Here is a 24,120-nt window from a genome sequence, read left to right as displayed (position 1 = left end):
AAAAGACGTCCGAAATTTTCCTCATTGGGAAATGACTTGCGTAATTTCAGCTGCCACTCGTTCCAAGTGTATTTGACTGTCTGCAAGGACTCAAACCATTTCTTTGCCAGTCCAACTAACTTTTGTAAAGAGTAGTGCATTGTTTGTCTATCCTCCCAACCGTATATAGAAGCGCACTCATTTACCTTTCGCAGCCAGCAATCGATAGTTTGAGTCCTATTAGACGGGTCGAATTCCGGAATAACATTATTAAAATTATTATTACTACCAAAAGAGTTCTTACTTGATTCTCCCTTCCATTTCGTCAGTAATTTCAGCACGTTCCTAGAGGTTAGTCTGCTTGATTCCTTACGCACTTTTCGCGGCGTCGGCTCATCACTGGATGAAGACTTGGAAGACGAACTCCTTCGCCTCCTTTGCCTTTTTGCCTTCTTCGGCCGCCGTCGTCGCTTTGGAGGCGTATCAGGCGGCGTGTGTCCATCATGATCAGACGACATCGCCTATAAATTCTGAAACGTTTTAACTTCATCTGAGACATAAACTGTTCATCATTTAGGTAACCATATACATAGAAATAAACTGGTAGTCGTAATAAAAGTATCTTATATTTACTGAAACAAAACAACATTCAATCGAAATAAAAAGTAGAACTCATAAAAATAAAATCATGCTTGGTATATCTCGTAACGATAGTATATCAGTTTTCTACCAGGCTATAAATTACTTGGTCTATCACTTTTCACACTTCCAGGCACAATTAAGATTGAGAGAATTCAGTAAGCATACATAACTCACTACTAATAGGCAAGAATGCGCCTACATGTGACTAGTGGGTAGCATACCTGCCACCAGCAAGATCGTACGTATGTGTGCACCGGTGAATAGATCATAGTTCACCCCATAACATAATCCGATGAACATACAAAGTCCACCTCCTAACATGATCCGATGAAGGTGCATAGTCCACCTCCTAACATGATCCGATGAACGTACATAGTCCACCCCTAACATGATCCGATGAACGTACATAGTCCACCCCCTAACATGATCCGATGAACGTACATAGTCCACCCCCTAACATGATCCGATGAACATACATAGTCCACCTCCCAACATGATCCGATGAACATACATAGTCCACCTCCCAACATGATCCGATGAACATACATAGTCCACCTCCTAACATAATCCGATGAACATACATAGTCCACCCCAATGACATTTAAAGTTAACGTTTATTCTCCCAAAAACTCCTTCCAATCTAAAAATATCTCTGCCAAACTGTTAAAACAGTTGGCAGATGTAGCTCCCATACAATTAAATTATAAAATGTATGTAGGTACTAATACTCCCGAACTCGAACCGAAGGACCACACAGTTCGTGCGCATGTCACCACTATTAAACAGCATAGTAACAACATACAAGTCATTTGGATAATGCATTATAATATCATCTGATGCTCAAAATGACCATGACCTATTTCGCACGTAAGTACACCTATTGTTCTTTAGTTATGACTGTAATTAGGGTAGTCGAAAGCATAACACGTCAACATAGGGTAGTTGAAAACAATTTTATGATCTTTTCCGCAAAAACCACTACCCGACTTCTCGCATTTTCACGATTGGCGGAGAAATAATAAAACGAAGCTGTATACCGGAAAATTATAATTCTCTAGTAGACAAAATCTAATCTTGAATATCTAATCGAGCTATGAGGATCAGCCACTAAATCTAATTTATTTTTATTTATTTTTTTATTATACCTACTATACGGGAAAAAAAAACAAACCTACTAAATATCAGACAACTTTACTCATATCACACCTATTTTCTAGTGAAAAATTACCATAAGTTATGTACGGTCGAACATCCAACATACACACTTTCAACTAACGACTTGTTCAGAGAATAGATTCTCATAACCAAAAATGTTGTAGGTTATATCGAGATTATTTGTCCGCTGGCAGTATTAAATATGAATAGTTATAAATTAACGATATTTTATGTAACAAACAAATTTTCTCGATACTTAAATGTTGAAATATTTGTTCAAACATACCTTTTAATCTGGTCTATCCCACTTCTGAAGTAAAATGAAACAGCAACTCACAATTTAACGTTCTCTATATTCGGTAAATCACTCGACATACATTAATTCATATAATTATAATTCGACAATAAAGTTTAACACAGTAACATCTTAACTCCTCGACGTCTCAACAACAACAACCACCGTAGGCATCGCACCGGTAAGCCCGGCTCACCGTCCTCTCCCCACCACGTCACGTGACTAGAGAGGTCGGCGTGCGACGTCATGGTGTCGATAGCCGAGTAGACATACTAGTACACATTATTTTAGTTTAATAAACGTGTGAATAGATCAAATTACTATTCTTATTTTTATTAAAATTATAGAAATATCTTAAAAATCATGACAAACGCGCGTATTCGAAAAATAAACATTGTGACAACTGTCAATTTTGAATTTATTGTTTATATTCGATGACCTGAATTAAAACATTAATAAAATAAACACCAAATGCTTGTGGCGTTAAGTATGATAACGTAATATAAAACTAAACACTTTCATTTTAATATCAACATTATGAACACGATGTTAACCTCTCCAATATTAAAAATAATAAATTCAACGGATCGGACATCCAAGATGGCGGATTGTAACAAAGTTATAGTGTTGTAAACTTCTATGATGAACAAAATGAATAATAAAATCTAAATATTTTGGCGCGAATGAATACTTTGGTGCTTTGCTTTCTTTATGGGTGTGTTTTTACATTTTTTAGGTCTAGTATGATGTAATTTCCTTCAAGAAGTATTATTATGTTTTCCAAGACTTTTCAACTGTTGTTAAAGAACACCCAAGTTTCATACAACCAGGACGCCATGTTTTATTTTCGCGTGCATTCCACCCGTTACTCACAAGGCATTGAATACTAATTCATCCTTTATTTATTAAATAACGTTAACTCTTATTTTATTTCCGAATCGATTGAGAAACGCAATAAATCACACCGTTAATTATTTTATAAATCCATATTTTGTTAATTAAAACCAATCGAAAATAATTCACGACCAATGATTTAAGTGGATTGCAATTAAATAACTTCAAAATGGTATCCCTTATCCGTACTTAAATAAGTTTGATGATATTGCATGTTTACAGTGTCGTAAATCTGCTGACACTCGAGATTTATTGTTATAGGATGCTGGGGCCACAAATTATGTTCGACACAATCCGGCCATTGTTTGAACCAAAACGATTTTTGTGATTGCTTTCCAAGACTGTCGTAGTCTAAGTGAATTGTTCTAAGAAACACTTCGAAATATTTCACTCTCAACTCTGAGTATATCAAATTATTCTAATGAATGATTAGATAATGTATATGTTTTCTAGTATATTCCTAATGTATTCTGAAGTGGTTCTTCAAATTGAATGCTAACAAATAGTTTCAGACTGTTAATTATTTGATAACATCGATACGCTTCATCAATTGAAACCAAGGTCGTTTTTATTTCTGTTGAAGAATTGTTATAATCACAGTTATATAACTTAAGTATTAAATAAATAAAAAATCTTTCTTTGCTCAAATGTTGTACATAATACAGGTGTTAGATATCTACATATAAGTAGTAAGTTCAGCACATTTACCATTAGCGGCATGCAAATTTTGAAAGAGAATGCAGAAGTTACAATATTAAATCTTGAGTTTGAGCCCACTCCACACAATGGAGATTTAACAATTAACACAATAAAGTAGAAAATCAATATACATGCGGTTACAATAAATATGTTTTAATTGTTTACGTATTTTTACATATTGTTAATACAACATTTATGCTTATAAATAGGTATCTATGAATGAATAATTTTAATTTACAACTCACAGAATTACCATTATTAATGGCTGCCCATTTGAAATTGCTATATCTTACCTATTTGCTTGATCTATCATCGCCAAACAATGCAAAGGATGCTTAAATATCTAATCACAACAATAAATAACAGACGATTGGTAGATTTAGTCCTGATGGGCGTACGTAGGAAGGCCTAGGTGTTCCTAATGATTACGAAATACAACTGACTCATGAACTTATCACGCAATGAAGTTTAAAGCCAAATTAAATCTGATTGAAGACGACTATTTGATGGTAATTTATGATACTATAGATATTAAGATACTTACACATCCAAAGAGAAGAGAAATATAAAACGAACTCAATAAAACCGAACAGGATGTCCAGCCTATAATCAGTAGAGATAGGCTATAGTAAATCTGTAATAACAGAAAAAATATACAACTCATGAATATCCGTGGCTGCGGTACGGAGCCAACCATGTAAGTTTGTAGGCGTACCCTGACTAGGGCCAAGTTATTATCGGGCATAAATCCATAATGATTGCCCGTCGCAAGCAGATAAGTGCCTATTACAAGTGATCGGTGTAAATGAGGTGCGTCACTCACATTAAACCTTGTTTCAGGTCTAATGCGTTGCCAGTAATGAGAGTGGTGCACTCGTAAGCAAATTAAGGTTTTAAAATCTGTTAGTAGACGTAATTATTTCCGTTGCGTTCTCTAAATGGTCGGAAAATATAGTGTCTGATGAATTATAGCTGTCGTGTGATTGGTTTTCGAGTTGGTTTACTTGTTTACTATCCTAGTGGTCAAAGGAAACTGGTTGCTATGGTAACCAGAGCTGTAGGTTAGTAGTCGCATTAAGCAATCATTATTAGTCTGATACAAGCATTATTTATTTTGAAAGTCTTGTCAAAGGAAAATGTTCTTCCGATCTTAATGATTAGCTTTAAGTTGATTCGTTGGTTAGGTGTGATCAAAGTAATCATTGAAGTGGTTTAATAATTGTGAGCAGTCTTCGTCACATAAAAGGGAATTTTTGCACCCTACTTAATACCAGTGCGTATTCTTTTCTTTTATTTTGTCTTGGAAACACCCCGCTATTTTCGACCCCTCTTCATGTAGGCAGCGTGGCCGAGTGGTCTAAGGCGCTGGTTTTAGGCACCAGTCCGAAAGGGCGTGGGTTCGAATCCCACCGCTGTCACATTCCTTTTTACATTTTGTTAATTCTTTTTTATTATTTCCTAAAAATTTTATGTAAATTGTGCAAATAATCTTAATTTTTAATTAATTTTAATGAAATTCATTCTTATTGTTACAGGTACGGTGCAAATTAGTATTCGAGACGACTGAAGATTTATTTCTGAGTGGTAAAGTAAAATAAATTAGCATAATTTTTAATTCTCCGACAGCCCTAACCACACGACATTAAAAGAAAAAGAAAAAAAATGTGCGGTCACTGAAGGGAATTTCCCAAATACCATAGATAAGTTGTGCCATCTCGCGTCTGTATTTGGAACTAAGGAAAATGTGTTTTATTGCATCGAAGTAGGGTGTAGGTTTGTGGTATAATTAAGTTTGTCAGGACGACAAAAACGGGGCCAGAAATCTGTCATTGCATTTGTCAGTGGCATGCCATGGACAGGGTGAATCGATGGGGTTTCGTCCGCCCGTAATGGTTTATTTTTTTGCTTTGTCTCAATATTTATCTTGTTTTCGGAAGCTTTCATTATTAGCTGCTATTATTATTATATGGCATGCTTTATTTTAGGGTAAACAAGTTTGTTTTCATTTGTCCAAACTTCTTTAAAATGTTCGTGATCTTTGGCTCTCAGGTTATCAAGTTTTGCCTTGAGACGATAAAATGAACCTCTGACATCATTATTAACACTTTTTCATTGTACCTTATCTAATTTAAATTGTTCTTGTTTATTATCATTATGCATTATTACGTATTTGCAATAATTTTGGTACGTAACTGCTTGTGCAGTTTAAGTTAACGCTTTATTCTGTTCTTCTTACAGTTTAATTTGAATTTACTAATGAATTTAACAATGGAGTTCTATTTTTGTGATTAACTGGGTAGTTTCTTCAGTCAAAAAATATATATCGACTTTTCAATGCAATAAAATATTAAAAAATAATCACACTCTCATTCGTAGATGTGATGATTTACTTAAAGGACATGGCTAAACCAAAGTATGGACGTCGTAACCCGTACAAATAAATATTGAATAAATATGGTACCTAGCAATAAATAAAGTCGCATAATTAAAAATTGATATTTTGTAATTAAGAAGGTCCAGAAACTTGGCATATCTGCGCAATCCTGAAAATAAAGTAGCGTTCCTACGTCAAACAACGTTACAAAAACTTCAAACTACAACTCATTGCTGTGAACTTTTACCAAGGCGTTTTGATGTAACTGAGCCGAAAGTTATTTATATATGAGGTAGATAGGTAAACAATTCTGCTTATACTAGATAATGAACACAAAGTAACCAAGGACAGACACAAAATATATAGTAAGATTGTGCAATCTTATACAAAATATATATTTTGTGTTTGTGTCGATCAAAACATTTACAATTATTTCGTTTCAGAAAAAAGTCATTATATTACCGTTATTAAAAATTGATGTTCGTTTAATTATTTCGATTTGATTTTCGGGGAAACTAATGTCCTAATAATAGCTTGCAGTACCTACTTCCGTGTTGTCATGTCAAACCACAACAGAAAAAAATCAATTATGAAACTTATTTTTTGTGAATTTTTGTTCACCAAGTTATAAGAATTAGTTAAACACAAAATAATTCATAAGTGAATATTTAAATGATACGGGTGAGCGTGAAATTCGTATTCTTGTTATTATGCCTGGGTCAGTCATTTAGCCATCTCCTTTCACATTTTTCTAGAAATATGTTTGCTATTTGAAGTAAAAATATTATGACAACATAACTCTCAATTTCATATAATATTCATAGAAAATATAGTTTTTGACGTTTCGATATAAGTATTGAATTTGACTAGTAGGAAACTAGCCTCTTCTACCACTGTTCCGTCTGACATATCCTTAAGACCTTTAACTCACCTTCATAATTAATTACATGATTAGATATTAATAAATAATTAACACATTAGAGGTCATGTCAGACAACGCTGACCAACGCTAGTGGAGAATAGCCTTTAACAGTTTTTTGATGGCAGTGAAAGGCTTAATCACACCACTTAAGTGTCTACATCACCAGTTAACACTAGACCTTCAAGAGTATATCTATCATTCAGCGGTTTTTCAAGAGGTCGGGTCTTAAGGACCGTTGTTTCATGGCTGTTGCCCACACAAGTATTGACTTTGACGGGCTCTTTCATATGAAATTCAAATTCCATGAATATTAGGAGGGTTAAGTTCCGTATGTGCCCGGGGCATGTAAATATACACTTAATAAAATTGGTTAGTCGGTTTATTGAGAGACATGCTGATAATGAATTGGATTTTGTGTATTATTTGAGTGTTTTAGGGAATTTTGTTAAGGATACTTAAGTACGCTTTAAGTTGAAATTGTCATTTGAGCCCAGAATTTTAATTCTAGACGTTATAATCTTGAGTTAAAAATAAACTAAGCCAAAAAAATGTGGGAAATGATCTTGGAAGTAATAAAATCAAAAATCCACACTAAGTTCAGATTCACTAAGGTAAGAATGTCAACCATTGATTTGTACTGATAATTTGTATGCGAACGACGCCACGGCGGTCCATCAGTCAGATGTAGTGTTTTCATGGAGCGTTCTGTATTAGGCTGAGGAAATACAACTCATTATGCTTGGACATACGGACAAGAGCGGAGACGAGCAGAGATTTTAGAATTTTATGCTTTATTTTTAAAGTTATTGAAGCTAAATTGCTGTAACTGTCGTTAGTGTGTTCTAATTTGGTTATGCTAGTCGAGAAATTAACTACTAACGTGTGAGATTTATCGTATCAGAATTCGTTCAGGCGTTATTCGAGTAAGACAAGCCAATTTAATTTCCAAAGCCAAATTCCAATTCTAATATCGTGTGCACACTCTAACTACTGTTCTGTGAGAATGAGCACAAGATCTGAAGCGTGGCGTAGTTGCTACAGCAAACAGCAATAGATCTCTGAAACCATTAGACATTCAGCTTGCAAACAACATGCTTGTTGATACCCAAAACAGTGTGCAGCTAAGCTGAGGAAATACAAACCATTACGAGGACTCTATATATAGCGAGGAACGCTCGTCCGTCGGTCACGTTCATAGCCCATTAATACTTGTAACTAAGAACGGGCAAACACTGAACTTGCGTCTTGTTCAACTTTGTGAGACGCTAAAATTAATATGTGAGAACAAATAAACGTTCGAGTTTCGATTTCAATATTCAATCTTGTTTTCGTTTTGTTCGACGTGAGAGGGTATGAGAAGAAAGTTATTAATATATTTTTATCTATTATGCTGTTTTGTTAACACGTTGTCTGAAGCGATTAATTAATTGGAAACATTCTGCGAGGATGATCAAATAAGACAGATTTCAAGTAGTTATTTGACCATATCACTATCCTAATAAAAGTCATTCTCAACCCTAATGACTTAACCTTACGAAAGCTTTAAAACACATTGTTTACTAACCATAAGGGATCGCCGTTAAATAACTTAACTATATCTTATTAGGGCCTGTTATCTCGTCACTCAAGCATCTAGCGTCATTTATAATAATAAAACGAGTTTAAAACTCGTGTGAACAGCAATCAGTGCTGTATGTAAACATCAGATCCTTGCCACATGTGTTGATAAAATGTTCGTCAGTTCAACTACAGAAATAGAACAATGTGGCTCCGGATACAGTAATTGAATAATTCAATTCTCTTTTTGGAGACGTTTTTTCTTTAAAAATTGATTGTGATTTGTATTCTGCTTTTCTTTTGCTCTTTTATTTTATCAATTAGTTTTGTTGTCGTTTTGAGTTTTAAGATTCGACTGGAGTGACTGTCATTTTTGATTCAGCGCTTTTGGTTGTTTGTATAAATGTGATAATCTATAAAATATATTTAATTTAAAAACAAAACATTATAACAATAAGCTTTCTTTTATTAAAGTGCATTCTGGTTGACTTATAAACATCAAAACTTAAATTTGACCCACGTGATACGAGGCTGAAATGTATATAGGTATGTCGAGCAGTGATGATGTTGCTAAATTTGGGATGGTGTATAAATAATAATGTTTGAATAGATAATGATAGGTTCGAGATCTGTGTAGCAATAACAATATTAACACATAACAAGAGACAATTCAAGGGGAGGACATCTGTCACATCTATTGGTCACATGTGATGGATGGACAACCACATCATGTGAGGAATTTTAATGGTTGAATACAATTTATTAAACTGTTACCTATGTACAAGTAGTCTACTCTTAAATTAGTATTATATATGATTTAATGCGAGTAAAACTTCTTGAGGAAAAAGAGGCTGATTCCAATTCTTAGCTCATTCCTGTTAATTAAACCGATATTGTAAGTACAGACACTTATTGAACTATCTTACTCTGTCAAGCCTCTCCGAATGATTAACCCAATTACAAAACAACAAACTTTTTAGTCAATCTGCAAAAATACCAACTTTAAGTGAGATTGAGCAACACGAATGAAACCATCCATTTCTCAAATCTGCAAATAAACTGCGCATTCTTTAGTGAATAAAACAACGGTTTTCCTAAGTCCTTGATTTTGCAAACGAGTTCCCACTGAATTAATGCTTTGGGCAATTAAAATTTTAACTCCGCCGACCTTCAGAGCGTGCAAAAAGGCAACAATTATGGAAGGCCGTACGTCTGACCATAGCCTGTGTTTTGGCGATGCATACCGTTTTAACAGCAACGAATTTTGCGTTTTTAGCTTTGATCACTTTGTAATTAATCTTTTTGTGTGTCCGTGTCGTCTTTGTGTTGTTAGACACGGCTCCACTAATTATTGTTTTATAAATGCTGTTGATATTTTTGCCGCGTCCGCCATGACAGATTGGATTCTTGCAGGATTGCGTAAGATTATTTTTTTTATTTGGAAAAAGTGCGTACCTAATTCCAATTGACAAGCAAAAACTCACATTAGCTCGTCGGTAAGTCAAATTAAGGGAAAGGTGTAATTTAATGAGGTTGCTCGATGACGCATTAGTTAAAGAAGCACCTGCTGCTACATAATGCATTCAGCTTAAAATTCAATGGAACATTGTCCCTTACAAGTTCCGGTTTACATAGGGTCATATGACCCGTTGTTGCTTTACCAAATAGTTCTTTTATAAGGTACTAGCTACTTCCGCACGGTTTCACCCCCTCTGCTTGGCTTCTATTAGCCATAGCGTGATGTTTTATAGCCTATAGCCTTCCTCGATAAATGCACTACCCAACACAAAAATAATTATTCAAATCGTACCAGTAGTTCAGGAGATTAGCGCGTTTAAACAAACAAACAAACTCTTCAGCTTTATAATATTAAGTATAGATAGATGTGACTAATAAAGTAATGATCCTTATATGACAATTGACACCCTAATCCAGTTTGAAGATGCAGTAAACGCAGTCTAATCGTACCTGTAATCTAACATGAATTTAATTTGGACCGCGGCCAGTAATAAATAAAACAGTAGCAACCTACACGGACTAAGCTTTTATCCCCGTTTCATTCGGCACGTAACATTTATTTTGTCTTTCGTTTACCGGTGTTTTATTTCTATTTCCTTCGTAGGAAACGGGAATGTTCGTTTGTGTCGTAAAAATAATATCCATTATTATAATTGGGCCGGCAGCTAGCCCACGTGCCGTACCTTCTAGTTTTTATGTTTTCTTTTAACATTTCTTCCTTGTAATGGTGAGGTTTTGTAAGGGCTTAATTAAGAGTGTTTTTCGCTATTTTATTAGTTTCCTCTTTGATTGCTTTGACTTTTATGTTTAGTTCATTTCGTGTTTTTTCTATAATGTTGCCTAATTTTCTGTATGTTTCAAGGCTTTTATGAATGCTAGCGTAAAGGAGTTGTGATATTTTTTCCTTTGCATCCTTTATATGAAGTTTTCTTGGTTTGTTTTCTATTTGTATGGTTATTAAACACGACTTGTGATGTTTATTTGCTCTATTCTTCGTAATCAACCATTTCTTAACTCAGTTCAGTATAGACCAATTCGTCTTATTTCCTGACAGAAATGCAATTTTCTTTCCTCTCCAAATGAAATTAATAAGTTCCTACAATGTTAGTGTTAGAAAATAATAAACTCAACTTATTAAGGACTTTAATGAGTTCCATGTAAAAAGTTCCAAAACTAATTTAAACTTTGTTAAGTTGCCGACATATTTAACTGAATCGTTTAACTTTTTAGTTTGGAAATCGTTCAATAATTAAATCACTTAGAATGTTGATGGTAACAAATGAAGAAACTGCAGTTTTGTTATTTCAAAATATTAATAAATCAAGATTGTCTTTTTTGTCTAGAGCCAAATTGTATAATTATGTGTATGTAGAATGTAGTTATATTACTGATGTTAAAGGACGATTGATGACCCCAAGGTTTTTTGCTAACTACTAATTAACCAAACTGATGTATTGTGTACATTTTATTTATCATTTTAATATTCTTCAGAGAAACAAATAACAATAAATAGAAATCAATTCACAGAATGACAGCTGCATTTATTTATTAAAGAATTCTTTAGAACCGACAATCTTACGTAATGAACAATTTTCTTAGAAGTTTTAGAGTACCTACTCTAGGTACCTTCCTGCTTTAAAGTGGAAAATGCGTGTGTTTGTAATGTTTAACAGAAGAACTTTATCATCATGTTTCAAGCATTTCTCTTGAATACATTGGTCTTCAAACATAGTATCGGGACTTTACCCAATGTTATAAGAATTCTTAGGTAATGCATAGATACCTAGCCGACTAGACCTGTAAATAAAACCTGCGAAAATAGAACTTAAGATTGTTTACACAGCTATACTTTTTACAACAACTAGGTACTATAAACTTTATAGTATAAAGCAACAAAGGTAAAATCTGGGTGTCTTCAAATCTCGAGTAAATAGGTTGCTTATGAGCAGGCGTGGTCCTTCGTAGGTGCATCGTCGCATCGCTTACAATCAGGCGAGATAGCAGCCAAACGCCTATCTATTTATTACCAATATAAATAAAAATATCATCTTCATCACGAACCCACAAAAATGTACACTTCCAACTTCCTTCCTCTACCATCGAGAGCTCGTACAATTCCTGTTATTTTTACAACAAAAATGGCTATAAATAATTCATTCACAACATGCCATATGGCACGACAACATTAATTATAAATTTAGATTTGACATTACACGCTTTAGATGTATTTGAGTCAGCCACACGTGAAATTATGGGTTGTCGAGCAACTCCGAGTTGTCTTTTATCTTTATCTTTCATTATAGTGTTGGAAAAAGATACGTATGTTATGTTGTTACACTCTGTTGCGTTGTAGATGAGTTGATTGTGTATATTATATCGTTTGTTTGTGTTGAACTATGCGTATAATTGTTGTATTTAAAGTTAGAACTACATATGAACGACATTGTGTATTAATGGCTAGTTCTTTCTTACCTGGATAAATTAAGTTTCTTTCAAATTCAAATTATTTTATTTGCGAAAGTATTGGTACATTTTAGGTCTTAAGCTGATAGCAGTAGTACAGATCCATAACACTTGCAATTTTGTGATCTTAAATTATAATAATTAGTAATGTCATACATCTTCTGGTAATTACGTTTAAGTTTAATAGAACGTTTAACTTTTAAAAGGACCTAGCTTAGAAATAAACACATAATTTGTTATTCGATAAAATTAGTCCGTCTTTATTGATGTTGTGTCATTAATGTATCAAAATTGGAATCATTCAAAATCAAAAACGTAATGAATGTGTTGCTTAGGTAACAATCGTAATGTAATGTCCCAATACTATATTAGATAACATACTTAATGTTTATCTACTTTATCATTTTGGGAAGTATAAATACTCGAAATTAATTTGCATATCAAAATGTAAGGTCTTGTGATCCAATCACAGTTCTCGATATCCTATAGATAAATGATCTACATAATGAGATAAAATCATCGATAAATCCATGCATATTACGTAGAAATTAGATTAGATACATTAAGATATAATTATAGAAAGCTATCGTGACGTCCATTTACTTTACAAGACAAGATCTTAGTTAAAAGATTGTAATTAAATACTATCATAAATACTGCCCTAGTCTAATAAATAGATAAGAAACATTAATAACTTTTAATATAATTTAGATTCGTTTATTAATTTATTGAACGTATCAGAGCCATCGTAATGTCCCTTCGTAGAATATAAATATATTACGCTAGAGCGGACCTTACCCTAAATTAATAGGCCCCTATCAATTGAGCGTTAAAATATGCAAATAAAATTGTCGAAAATAGCCCCTCGGTGACGGTATGACACGCTGTAGGACGACCACGATTTTAAATTGTTTCTGATATGATTGGTCTTTTTAAACTTACAGATTGATATTGAATAAGAAAATGGTAAAACCTAAGCAGCTATTTTAGTTTTTTGTGCGAATTAATGGGCTTTTAACATAAAATAAAAACCATTTAATAAGCCAGTCAGCAAACTCTTTTTATAATGGCGAAAAGAGCAAGATGGCGCTCTGCCGCGCATTTAGAGCCACAGATTACATATAGAATAATTTGTTATTTTAGTATTTTAACTAACAGTAATGTATTTGATTTTCTATAAGTAAATCATAAAATTAAATATACCTTACACGTATTCTGAGGAGTGTGTTCTTTTGTTTTTCATTCATCTTTAGTATCAAAATAAACGTCTTCTTGTACCAATTTACGTTTCTATAATGATAAAGCTTTACACATACATACATTCTAAGATTAACGCCTATTTTAAGAATTAATCTTAGCACAATGAAATGAGTAAATTGTCGAAAAGTCATTGTCGTACTACTTCGTAATCCTATACTGAAGCGCTCGAGCAATTAGCGCGCGGGAAACTTTGTATCCAATTACACAGTTTTTGTGTCAAATGAGATGGAATGCTGGCTCCGTGGCTCTATACTGCAACAGTATTAAGTAACATTAAGGAAATTTACATTAAAACACATTGTTTTGATACTTTTCTATGTATCTGTCGTTTGTGACGGGATATGTTATTTGGTCTTTTGGAGCTTAAATGAATGATGATTGTGAATGATGTCTTTTAGATTTGTTTATTGTGTTAAGTAAAGTATTAAGGAGTATTTATTTGTGAATAAAGGTGACAAACGATACTAGGATCATCAGAGATGACGATTACGGTCATATATGGATTCGTTATACAACTAATTACAAAAATATAAATTCTTTTGCACCTTTGCACACTACGGGGATAAAAGGCTTGATTTTATACATGTATGTTATGTTTAGAACCTCTAAAAGAGAGGCTTTATAGCATAAAAGTGAAGTGTTACTAGGCGACCAAAGATAAGATGGTCTCTTATGTGCCATAACCAAAGGGTAACTTAATCCTAGTGTTATGGTCCTACCGTCCATTGCTTTGTTGTAAAATCTTTTCCGTCTTAAAAAGTACATGTTTTAAAGGTTCAGGAACATGGAAAAGGTGGCTTTTTAAACGGCAAACAAACCTGAAAGAGAAATCCTTGATGTAAAATGTCTTCTGCATGACTTTAGATCTTCATACGTGACATTGCTGAAACATTTAATCACGTTCACAAAATGCATTGTAGCACTTATGCAGTCACCAGCACATCAAACTATCTCACATCGTCAATAGATTTTCAACGGTATTTCAATCCGATAAAGTTGAAAATCTACTTAAAAAAAGGAATACCTTGATATGCCACGTGATTACAAAGTTAAAAATAAATGTTTGTACTAAGAAGGACCTTGCAAGTTTAGATATGTATGAATGGTGTCTAACAATAAGTCGTTTGACCTAGGTATTGTTCTACTTAAGGAATGATTAGATCTATGACGTAACAATACAAATGTTTGAGCTTTATACAACTGCATGCCCAATCCGTCAAGTAAATTGGTATTCTATTGTCAATGTCGTTTGAACACGAATGAAGCTTGTCATTGTAATGGCTGCTTTTATTTTTAAGAGGTAATTTTTAGTCTGATTTTTATGAGGGTGATCTTGTTTTCTAAGCACAAGGTTTTTGATTAAGAGAAATGTTCTCACTTTTTTCCGTGAAGGAGTTGACAGAATCATACATTTAAATTGTGATCCTACTTTTTAGTAGTAACGCTAGTTATTATAAGTTCTGATTCTCACAGTATTTATCTTTTCTGTGTTCTGATGCATGTAGTAAGGTGTAAACATACTGCCATTTATGTACATAGTAGAAAAAATAGCTAATCGGAGAATAGTTCTGGATTCTGAGTTTGTACGGTTTATTTTAAATTTTTCTGTAGTGACTTTTGGATATAGGTAATGCAATAACCTTTCCCTATACAGCACTTTACCTTCGTCCTTTATTTAGCCTTCGCAACTGATCAATGACCGCTAGATAACTAGAATTAATGCACAATTAAGCCATAAATAGCAGCATACCACACAATGACGTTTGTTAACTTCGAACATCAAACAAACCTTTCAATCGTTATCAAGGGATGCAATGAGTGTAAATAACTGCGACAGCAACGCAGAAAGAATTCCAATAAATATAATCGATAGTACTATCAGTTGTGATAACGATGTATCGATCAATCACGAGTATCGATTGTTGCTCAACACAAATATGTTGTTTGCAGACGGTACGGCACCGGCTTATCACTGCTCTACTGTTATGAAATGCATTGTTTTGTTAAGAGGAGACAAAGTCCGAGAGTGTTGTAATACGTGATTTTAATTGCGGTTTGTGTATTGTAGTGGTTTTTATATTTTCTTGATCGTTTGTTCTTCGTCCAATGAATAACTGACTAGTGATATTAACCTACTATTTCATGTCACTGGAAGAGGTAGTTACTTGAGCATTTACCTCTATAATAGGTGGTGGTCATTAAGTCCTAATTAGAAATAATTATTGTTCATAATAACTATCGAATACTATATTTAAAAAAATACAAAACGGCCTAAATTGTTTCAAAACACCAAAATCAGAGCAAATTATTTTCGGTGCTTATCTCCATTTTCCGCGGACTTAAGCACAAATAATTGGATGTTGGCAGGAAGAACTCATTTGCATATGAAATATCTCTCAGCAGGTAGGTAATGTTGGAATGTTCGGTGAATTAGCATGAGAGGGCAACGGCACTCGTAATTACTCTGCACTCTGCAGACGATCTATACCTACTGTTTCTGCTGAATGAATTGAGGAGTCCGTATAAATTTTGGGTCTTTCGTTAAAATTATTTCGTTTGATCTGGTCTTTCTAATTTCAAAAGAGTTGGTCCTTAGTATTTCTATTCATTCAGTTCTGTGTACATGTTAGTCTTTTAGTGCTAATTAAGTACCTATAATTAATTCTTACGTACGTAGTGAATTGTTTATTTTTCAATAATTATCTAAAGTAAAAAATCTCGGTTATATAATTCCTTCACAGCTACTCCTTATTTATTTGCAAACGAAAAACAAATAAATTCGTTACATAATGTTGATTGGCTGATAAAAGTAGGATATATTGACCTGAATCATTCCATAAATGGTCCTTAACTCCTTAAACAGATATAAAATGAGCACCTAGCTCACATGTTAACTCATTTTCGCTGAAAAACATGACAGTTCCCACTTAAAGGTTCCCACAAAAAAGGAGAAACTAGGATTGTAAGGGATACGATCGTAATGGCTTATTTTAAAACTAAAATGGACTTAACTGGTCTCAGGTCTAAAGGACCAGTTACTTGGTAACCTTTGCGCAGATGGTATGAATAAAATCAATATAAAGTGTATTTATTTTGAAGATTTATAATTGTGTGTTTCTAATGGTCATATACATAAATGACACTGTTTTTGAGTAATTAAACTATAAGTTGATTCCCTTGGTCTTCCACGGTAAAAGGGGAATGATTAAATAATTTTTATTTTAATGAAGCCTTTACTGGTCTGTAGGCAGTATTCTTGGAAAACCGAACTTAATTATTATGTCAAAATTATGGCGTGGAAGTAAAAAGTCAAAAACGATGTTTCCTCAACTAGTGTGAAAGTTTTAAAGACAAGGCAATAGCAGCCTTATTGGCTTTTGTAAAAGGATACTTTTCAACAATACCCATTACCCGGAATTTACCTCATGAGTCATTATTTCTTTGAAGTTGTTAACTGTTTACTTACCAATTATCCAGTACCGAACAAATTATCAAGTACTCGAATTTGTATCATAAACACATGTAACATTCTCATATTTTATTTCAACCGCCATGTTGAAATATTATCCTGAACAGTTTTACAGTAATAACCTGGGGCTAAAAAAATACTTCAAATAAAAATAAAAAAGTAAAGTGATGTTTTAAAACAAGCTAAAAATAGCGTCAAACTTCTCGTTTAGAATAATTCTCTCATCTTTCTTCGGAATACGTATTCGCTCACCTATTATTGCTTAATTGGATGCAAACGGAATGCCAATCAATGCAAAACAGTCAGATATAAGAATAAACACAGTTTTATATTCTAACAATGCATCGTTTACACACGCCTACACATAAAGTTATACAAAACCATTTTATACTGACCTTTGAATATGCGGAAAGATCATACAAACCAGGATCATGATAAACTGGTTCTGTATAGCTCGATGTATGAGTACGTGATTAGTTATGTGGGTAACAGACTTCAGATTACAAAACATATCAGTTAAATACATTGATAAAATAACGCTTATGATAATATGACACATTCTGTTTTATGAAATCATCCTTATTATTAAACGAGTTTGGTTCTAGAATTTTATCGGTGGTTTACAAAAGGGTAAACCAAATCACCATTTCTGAGTCTTTTTGTAGAATATGCTGGGGCTTCTTCTTACTATCCTTATGATCCAAAATGAAGTAAAAAAGGTTATCCTTACCCTAAAATTAAGTAAAACATACCTACCAAATATGTAAGTTCTAAAAATAAGAAACAAGCTCATTCGTTCAAAAGGACCACAAACTTGGTCCTTTCATACGCAACACTAAAAAGCGTACCGGTGATGTCACCTTAAATCAGACGCAACCAGTGATCGCAACGCAACCTATTTACCAATTTAAATACAACCATAATTAAATAAACGAGGTTGTAAGTAAATCCATTAAGGACAATCAGTTGAATGAGAGATCAATTAAAAAAAGACCGAATAAAAATATGTGGAAAAAGTCTTGTTAATGAACGTGCCGCGTCGTACATTACGGACGGACGACTTGACGTTTTAATTATTATTTAATTTATATCTGTTGTACCTACACATAGTGAAGCTGAAACATTTTATTGCCAGATTGTGTATCTTCGTTTATTTGTTACTCGTGCTTCCAATGGCCGCCTGCTTTTATTTGTTGTTAATAACTTCATTGATTGGTCTAGTAATTGCGAATGTGACCGCTAGGCATGAGGCTTTAAATGTGATTCTTAAAGTGTGGTCGAATTGGTCTTTTATATGCATGTGGTCCTTATTTTTGTCTTTAATTAATATATGAACCTCTTATTGTACAGCTGTTGTGATGTACATTAACTATCTGTTTATAATTCATTGAATCAACACGAACCAAACTTCGCAAATTAAATATTTAAAACATGGTACTCAAGTAAAATTAAATGGCTGTTATATCGAAATCATTCGTGAAAAATATTAATCTTGCATTTAATTGGTCGATCAGCATTTAAATGTAAAAATAACGTATCCATAAGAAATATGTCGGTTGCGCCGGCGCCATTTATCGGTTCTTTATTTTCATCTTATGAAGATCTGAATATGTTAAACACTAAAAAAACCCTTGAATGGGACAAATGGCTACCATAATAAAAGATACCTTTTCAAAATAAACGTGGATACTTTTTCTACCTTTGAGTTTTAAAATAGCAGGTGCTAAATGAACAAGGTTTATTTTATGCAAACATTAATATAGTGTTAAATATTTATTTTTAGTATACTGAAATATTAAAGTAACAATTAAAACAATATCAAATAGGTAATCCTTAATACCGTAATCCTACGAAATGTTTTCGATTTATAAATGTAATAATAATATCTTCCATACAACTAATTTCATTTAATCTTTAATAATGTGTCGTGTTTTCAATTATCTTTATCCCTACTTCACAAATGTGCTAATCATGATGTTTTCAATACATTTCATTTAATCCGTATTATTTTCATCACAGTCTCGTGTACTACACAGTCTATTTATTGTACCCATACGAATACGAATTGTATCCATAAACATGAGAATATATGTGAATGAATAAGTAATAAATAAAATCAATTGTAGTCATCTTACTTTTTATAAAATTATAAGCATTCTTACATAAACTATTAATTATGAGATTATCGATAAGCCACAAAGAGAAGACGCCGTAGACCTGTCCGGTAACATTGTTGCCTCACATTGCCATAAATAATTGAATTAATAATCCATAACCGAAAGGCGCCAGAAATAATATTAATGATTGATGATGGACCTCAAAACATAATTATTATAATCTTGCCGAATTAAAATTGGCTAATGTACTTGAAGAGATGAATGTGGATGAAGCCAGTGATGTAGCTAACGAAACATTGGGGCTGCTATGAGGCTTATGTCACATTAAAAAAGTATTAAAAGATTACATCGACAAAGCTATGGAAAGATGTATAACGTTCAATCGATTGTGTGTAGATAAAGATGAATTGAAAGTCAAACACAAATAATATACAGCATGTCAACGAGTGGAAGCGATTGGACGAGAATGCGTGGCCACATGACAAGTAGGGCTCCCAAGAGCGTAGGCAGACGCGATTATGAACTCAAACCATGAAATATGATGGCAAGAGAATGAATATTGCAACAGGAAAAGTGAGAGAAAATACAAGGTGTTTTAAAACAGACTCACTGAAGATGGATTATGTTGTTGAAAATTAGTAGGAGTATTGGAAATTAATTCCTTACTTAGTACTAGTCGTAGATTAATAGTAAATTGACGAACATCATGCCTCATCTCATATTTTTAAGTGACGTACGTAGCTGTAACAAAAACTTTGAAGGAAAACAAGAACGAAGTATAGATTCCTTCAAGATAACATATTAAATTACATTGACATGTATGAGAAAACATACAAATTCATTGTAACACGCTACGTATGACATACGGTGTCAATAATTCATTAATGATTACACTCAACAACTTTACGAAGCCAAGTTAAATTGGTAACTGAAAGCGAAGGAAATTAAATGTCATACGTCTATTTATTTTGTATCAAGATGTTTTAAGATAACTTTCCAATGCTCTTAGTTCATATATTTCAAGTTAAATTAAATTTTAATATTTGAAGGCGGAAAATGAACATGATTTTAACAAACTTTCACCACATTGCAAAATGAAATATAATTTTCTATAAGAACGTGAACGCAATTAAGCTCCTCATTATATCATTCCTCCAAGTGTACAACTGGATGAATTACGAAAAGTTTTACAATAATTTCCAAGTTTTTACCATGTAGTAGCACTGCAATAATGTATTTTGAAAGTAGCCTCAACTGGCAAAAATGTTCGATCCAATCTTTATTTCTTGAAACTTTATCTCTTTCCCTTTCGAGTGAGCGAGTGCAATGACCAACAGCACCGGTTCATTAGCTAATTATCAGTTTTCGAAAAGATATTCCTAATTATGAGACCCAACATTTAAGGCTGAAGCTTCTCTTTCAATTCCTCCAGATTTCCAACCGGAACAACTTCGATGCCCGGCACCCTCAAAACTTGATTGATCTGAACATCAAGTTTAATGAAATAAATTGCCAAAGTTAAATTTTCGAAGCACAACTTGCTGAACTAATTAGAACTCGTTTCTGTTAATCCTACACAAAACTCAAAAGTTTTAATATCAACGTCTAGCTCCCATCAAATAATGTTAATAATAACGGGCGAACTGGAATCGTGACCCGTCAGACGTCCTTGAGGTCCGACCTTCCCAGAACTTATTCAGAAAATAAAACTAAAAGTACAGGGCCTCAAGCTGATAGACGGCTCTGATCCCAAACTAGTTTAACAATTTATCGCTTCTGTCCGATCTGTGTTGGGATGGGATTATGTATCTAATTACTCAAAGGAAAGATTTCGTTTTAGCGTGGAACATGAATTAGAAATAAATCCTTTTGGAATTTAATTTCATAAATCTGAATTCATATTTTAAACCAGTGTTATGGTTATGCATTGTGATACGGTTACATTAGAAAAGAAAGTCTTAGATAAATGAAAGAGAGTAATGTGGTAGCAACTTTGCAAAAGGAGGCTCATGTGAAATAATAGATTGAATGACAATGTTGGCCGTGGGGCACTCGCCAACTAATTCTTCATCAAATGAATTTAGCTCCTTTTTTTTTTTATGGAACAAGCCGGCAATCGAGCAGACGTATTACCTGATGGTAAGCAATCGCCGCCGCCCATGGACACTTGAAACACCAGAGGCGTTACAAGTGCGTTGCCGGCTTTTTGGGAGTTAGGAATTTAAGGGTTGTTGTTCGGGAATCGGGGATTGGGAAGATTGGGAAGGGGGAATTGGGCCTCCGGTAACCTCACTCACACAACGAAACAAAACGCAAGCGTTGTTTCACGTCGGTTTTCTGTGAGGCCGTGGTATCACTCCGGTCGAGCCGGCCCATTCGTGCCGAAGCATGGCTCTCCCACACTTAAAAGTTATTCTATTCAAGTTATTCTATTCTATTCTCCTGGAGTTATTCTATTCAAGTTAAATGTATCATATTATGTATTTTGTTATAATTAATGTTTTCGTCAATCGTCATTCAAATTGACATGATTAATCGAATGGACCTTTCAACTTTGAAATGTAATCGAAATTCATCCATCTTTCTAACATTGGATTTTACGAGTGTGCCTTTCTTTGTACACGCTGTCATATTATTCATATTTACATCTGGAAAAACATTATAATCTTTTGATATGGAATGTTCTGTGTTGTATTTATGAGTGAGATCATCTTTCACGGTGTTACATTATGTTGGAGTGTTTGATTGTGTCGCAGCGTTATCGATGCACTCGACGCTGCTGTCGCTGCATCGAACACCACACGTCAGATAACGGTCGTATCGTAGCGTAAATAAATTTTACAATCGGTTTATTATAAAGCTGAACACACTCTGCGAAGCCTACGCGCCTACACAAGCGCATCAAATAATGACCTGCTCAAATACCGCGTAAAAAACGAAAAGAAATTTCATATAATACAAAGGTAGGTTTCGAGTCATGACACTTCCATCGAGCCATCGACGGATTTGTTGGGTGCAGTGCACGGGTTCGGCGACAGCGCGGGAAGGGGGGAGCTACCGCGCGGCAACACCGGGCCGCGCCGCGTGCGTAGCGTCACCCGGCCGCCGCGACCAGTCTGCCAATCGCTGAGCGCAAGGACGGACGCGCGTTTCGGTGGTGCGACTCTCCGACGAGTGTTTAACAACTTGTGACAAAACTTAGTGCACTCCGATTACGAGTGGATTGGATTATCTGCAGTGTTTGTGACGTTCGTTAACAATGAAAGTGTGTTTTTAGTGACGAAACTTTTAAATTTAAAAGTTTTGTAAACCGAGCCGATGGTCCTCTTGAATAGTAACATGAAAATTAATGGTAAATAAAGTCTTCCAATAAGTTTTTGCATGTGTTCTTATGGATATGTTCACTGTCACTGTTGGTATGCTGTTATTTACCTGGATGATCTGATGATCTTGGCTTGCACGACGCACGACCCATTCGTACACACATTACGTGGTGGCAGCACACGGGAGATCTGGCACGGGATAAAGGATTCTGAGAGGAGCCGGGGTTTATTTATTAAAACTAGTGGTCGCCTAGTGGCCGAAATTCGACCATATATGATTTAATTTACAATACCACTTAACGTACGTTGAAGGATAATTTTTATTTAACTCAAACTCTTTTATAAAACTCTTTTCATATGAGACGTGAGAATATCATCGCAATGTCTATCGATTTTGACGTTTTGTCAAATACGATCAGATACTATGCATGTGTGTGTAATGTTTTATTTATTGATTTAATGTACTTTATAAGCATTATTTTTGAAAAATATTAGCGCTATGCACTTCTCCTACACATAAACTATAAGTGTACCAAATTTTATGCTCCTACGTCCGCGCAATTTTCGTAAAAAGAATTACAAAGTTTTTGCTTCACGTATTAATATATAGATATTCAAATGAGCGCGGCGATATTCCATCCGGACCACCAAAACGGCCAAAACAATAGCAGACCTTGTGTCTGGCAGGCGACATTGACTCTCCGAATGTAAATTTGAGTAAGCGCGAACAATCGAACCTAGTGAGTTAGTCGATATATGAATAAAAGCTAGTGTGTGTGACCGTGGTGCGCCTACGGGACCAGCCGCTGTGGGTGGACGGCATAGTTCCGAACCGCCTAGAACGACAGTGGGTGTTTGAATGGAGCCAGTTAATAATAATGGTGAGATTTAATCACCGCCATAGAGGTTACACAACAAAGCTATAAGCATGCCCATGGCTCGATTTGTAGATGAAAAGCCCTTTATAACAAGTTCCGAATAGTCACTAACAAAGCTTTCGACAAAGTAGCAAATATTTGCTTGTAGTTTTCATAGGTACTAATCATTAATCTGAATACTTGTGTTGTATTGTTTATTTCATGAATGTACAGCGTTAAATTTGTCCGTCTGTGAAATTCGAACGATAAATTAATTGTATCTAGGTGGCACATTTCACTAATAAAACCATAAAAACGTCAGAAGTTGAATAGATCAAGAATCCTTACAATCTCCAACATCCTGTTGCTGGTGGCGAGGGACATAAATTTCGCACATGTGACGGAATAGACCTCAGATGTCGACTGACAAAAAACAGACATCGTTCCGCACATGTGTGTCCAAATTCAGGCCAGACACCGACCCGACAAACGAAGGTACCATAATGGAATACAAGCATTCAAAATAAGAACGAACTCTAATGATAAACAAACGAAATGACGCCTTCGCAGCGAAATCAAAACAAAGGGGAGAAATT

General features: G+C 34.3%; 1 protein-coding gene and 1 non-coding gene across 7 annotated transcripts in view; both read left to right on the top strand.

Moving 5' to 3' along the window:
• Window positions 1–24,120, top strand: part of LOC118264716 (caskin-2) — a 255,675-nt gene that overhangs the window by 113,282 nt on the left and 118,273 nt on the right. Inside the window, exon 1 of one of the 6 annotated variants that reach the window (XM_050704728.1) lies at window positions 22,358–22,696. The exons of 3 other annotated variants lie outside the window; for them this stretch is intronic. In XM_050704728.1, the coding sequence (XP_050560685.1) occupies window positions 22,663–22,696 (34 nt within the window). In that variant the 5' untranslated portion in view covers window positions 22,358–22,662. Of the gene's footprint in view, window positions 1–22,357; window positions 22,697–22,896; window positions 23,549–24,120 lie in introns of those variants that run through there. 2 more of the 6 variants (XM_050704722.1, XM_050704723.1) reach the window with 2 other exon arrangements.
• Trnal-uag (transfer RNA leucine (anticodon UAG)) lies at window positions 5,003–5,082 on the top strand. The gene has a single exon. It is a non-coding gene; the product is annotated as a tRNA-Leu (tRNA).

This window comes from Spodoptera frugiperda, chromosome 26 (assembly GCF_023101765.2).
Source record: "Spodoptera frugiperda isolate SF20-4 chromosome 26, AGI-APGP_CSIRO_Sfru_2.0, whole genome shotgun sequence".
NCBI lineage: Eukaryota > Metazoa > Arthropoda > Insecta > Lepidoptera > Noctuidae > Spodoptera > Spodoptera frugiperda.
The sequence above is the reverse complement of the archived record's forward strand: the minus strand, read 5'-3'. Positions and strand labels throughout refer to the sequence as shown.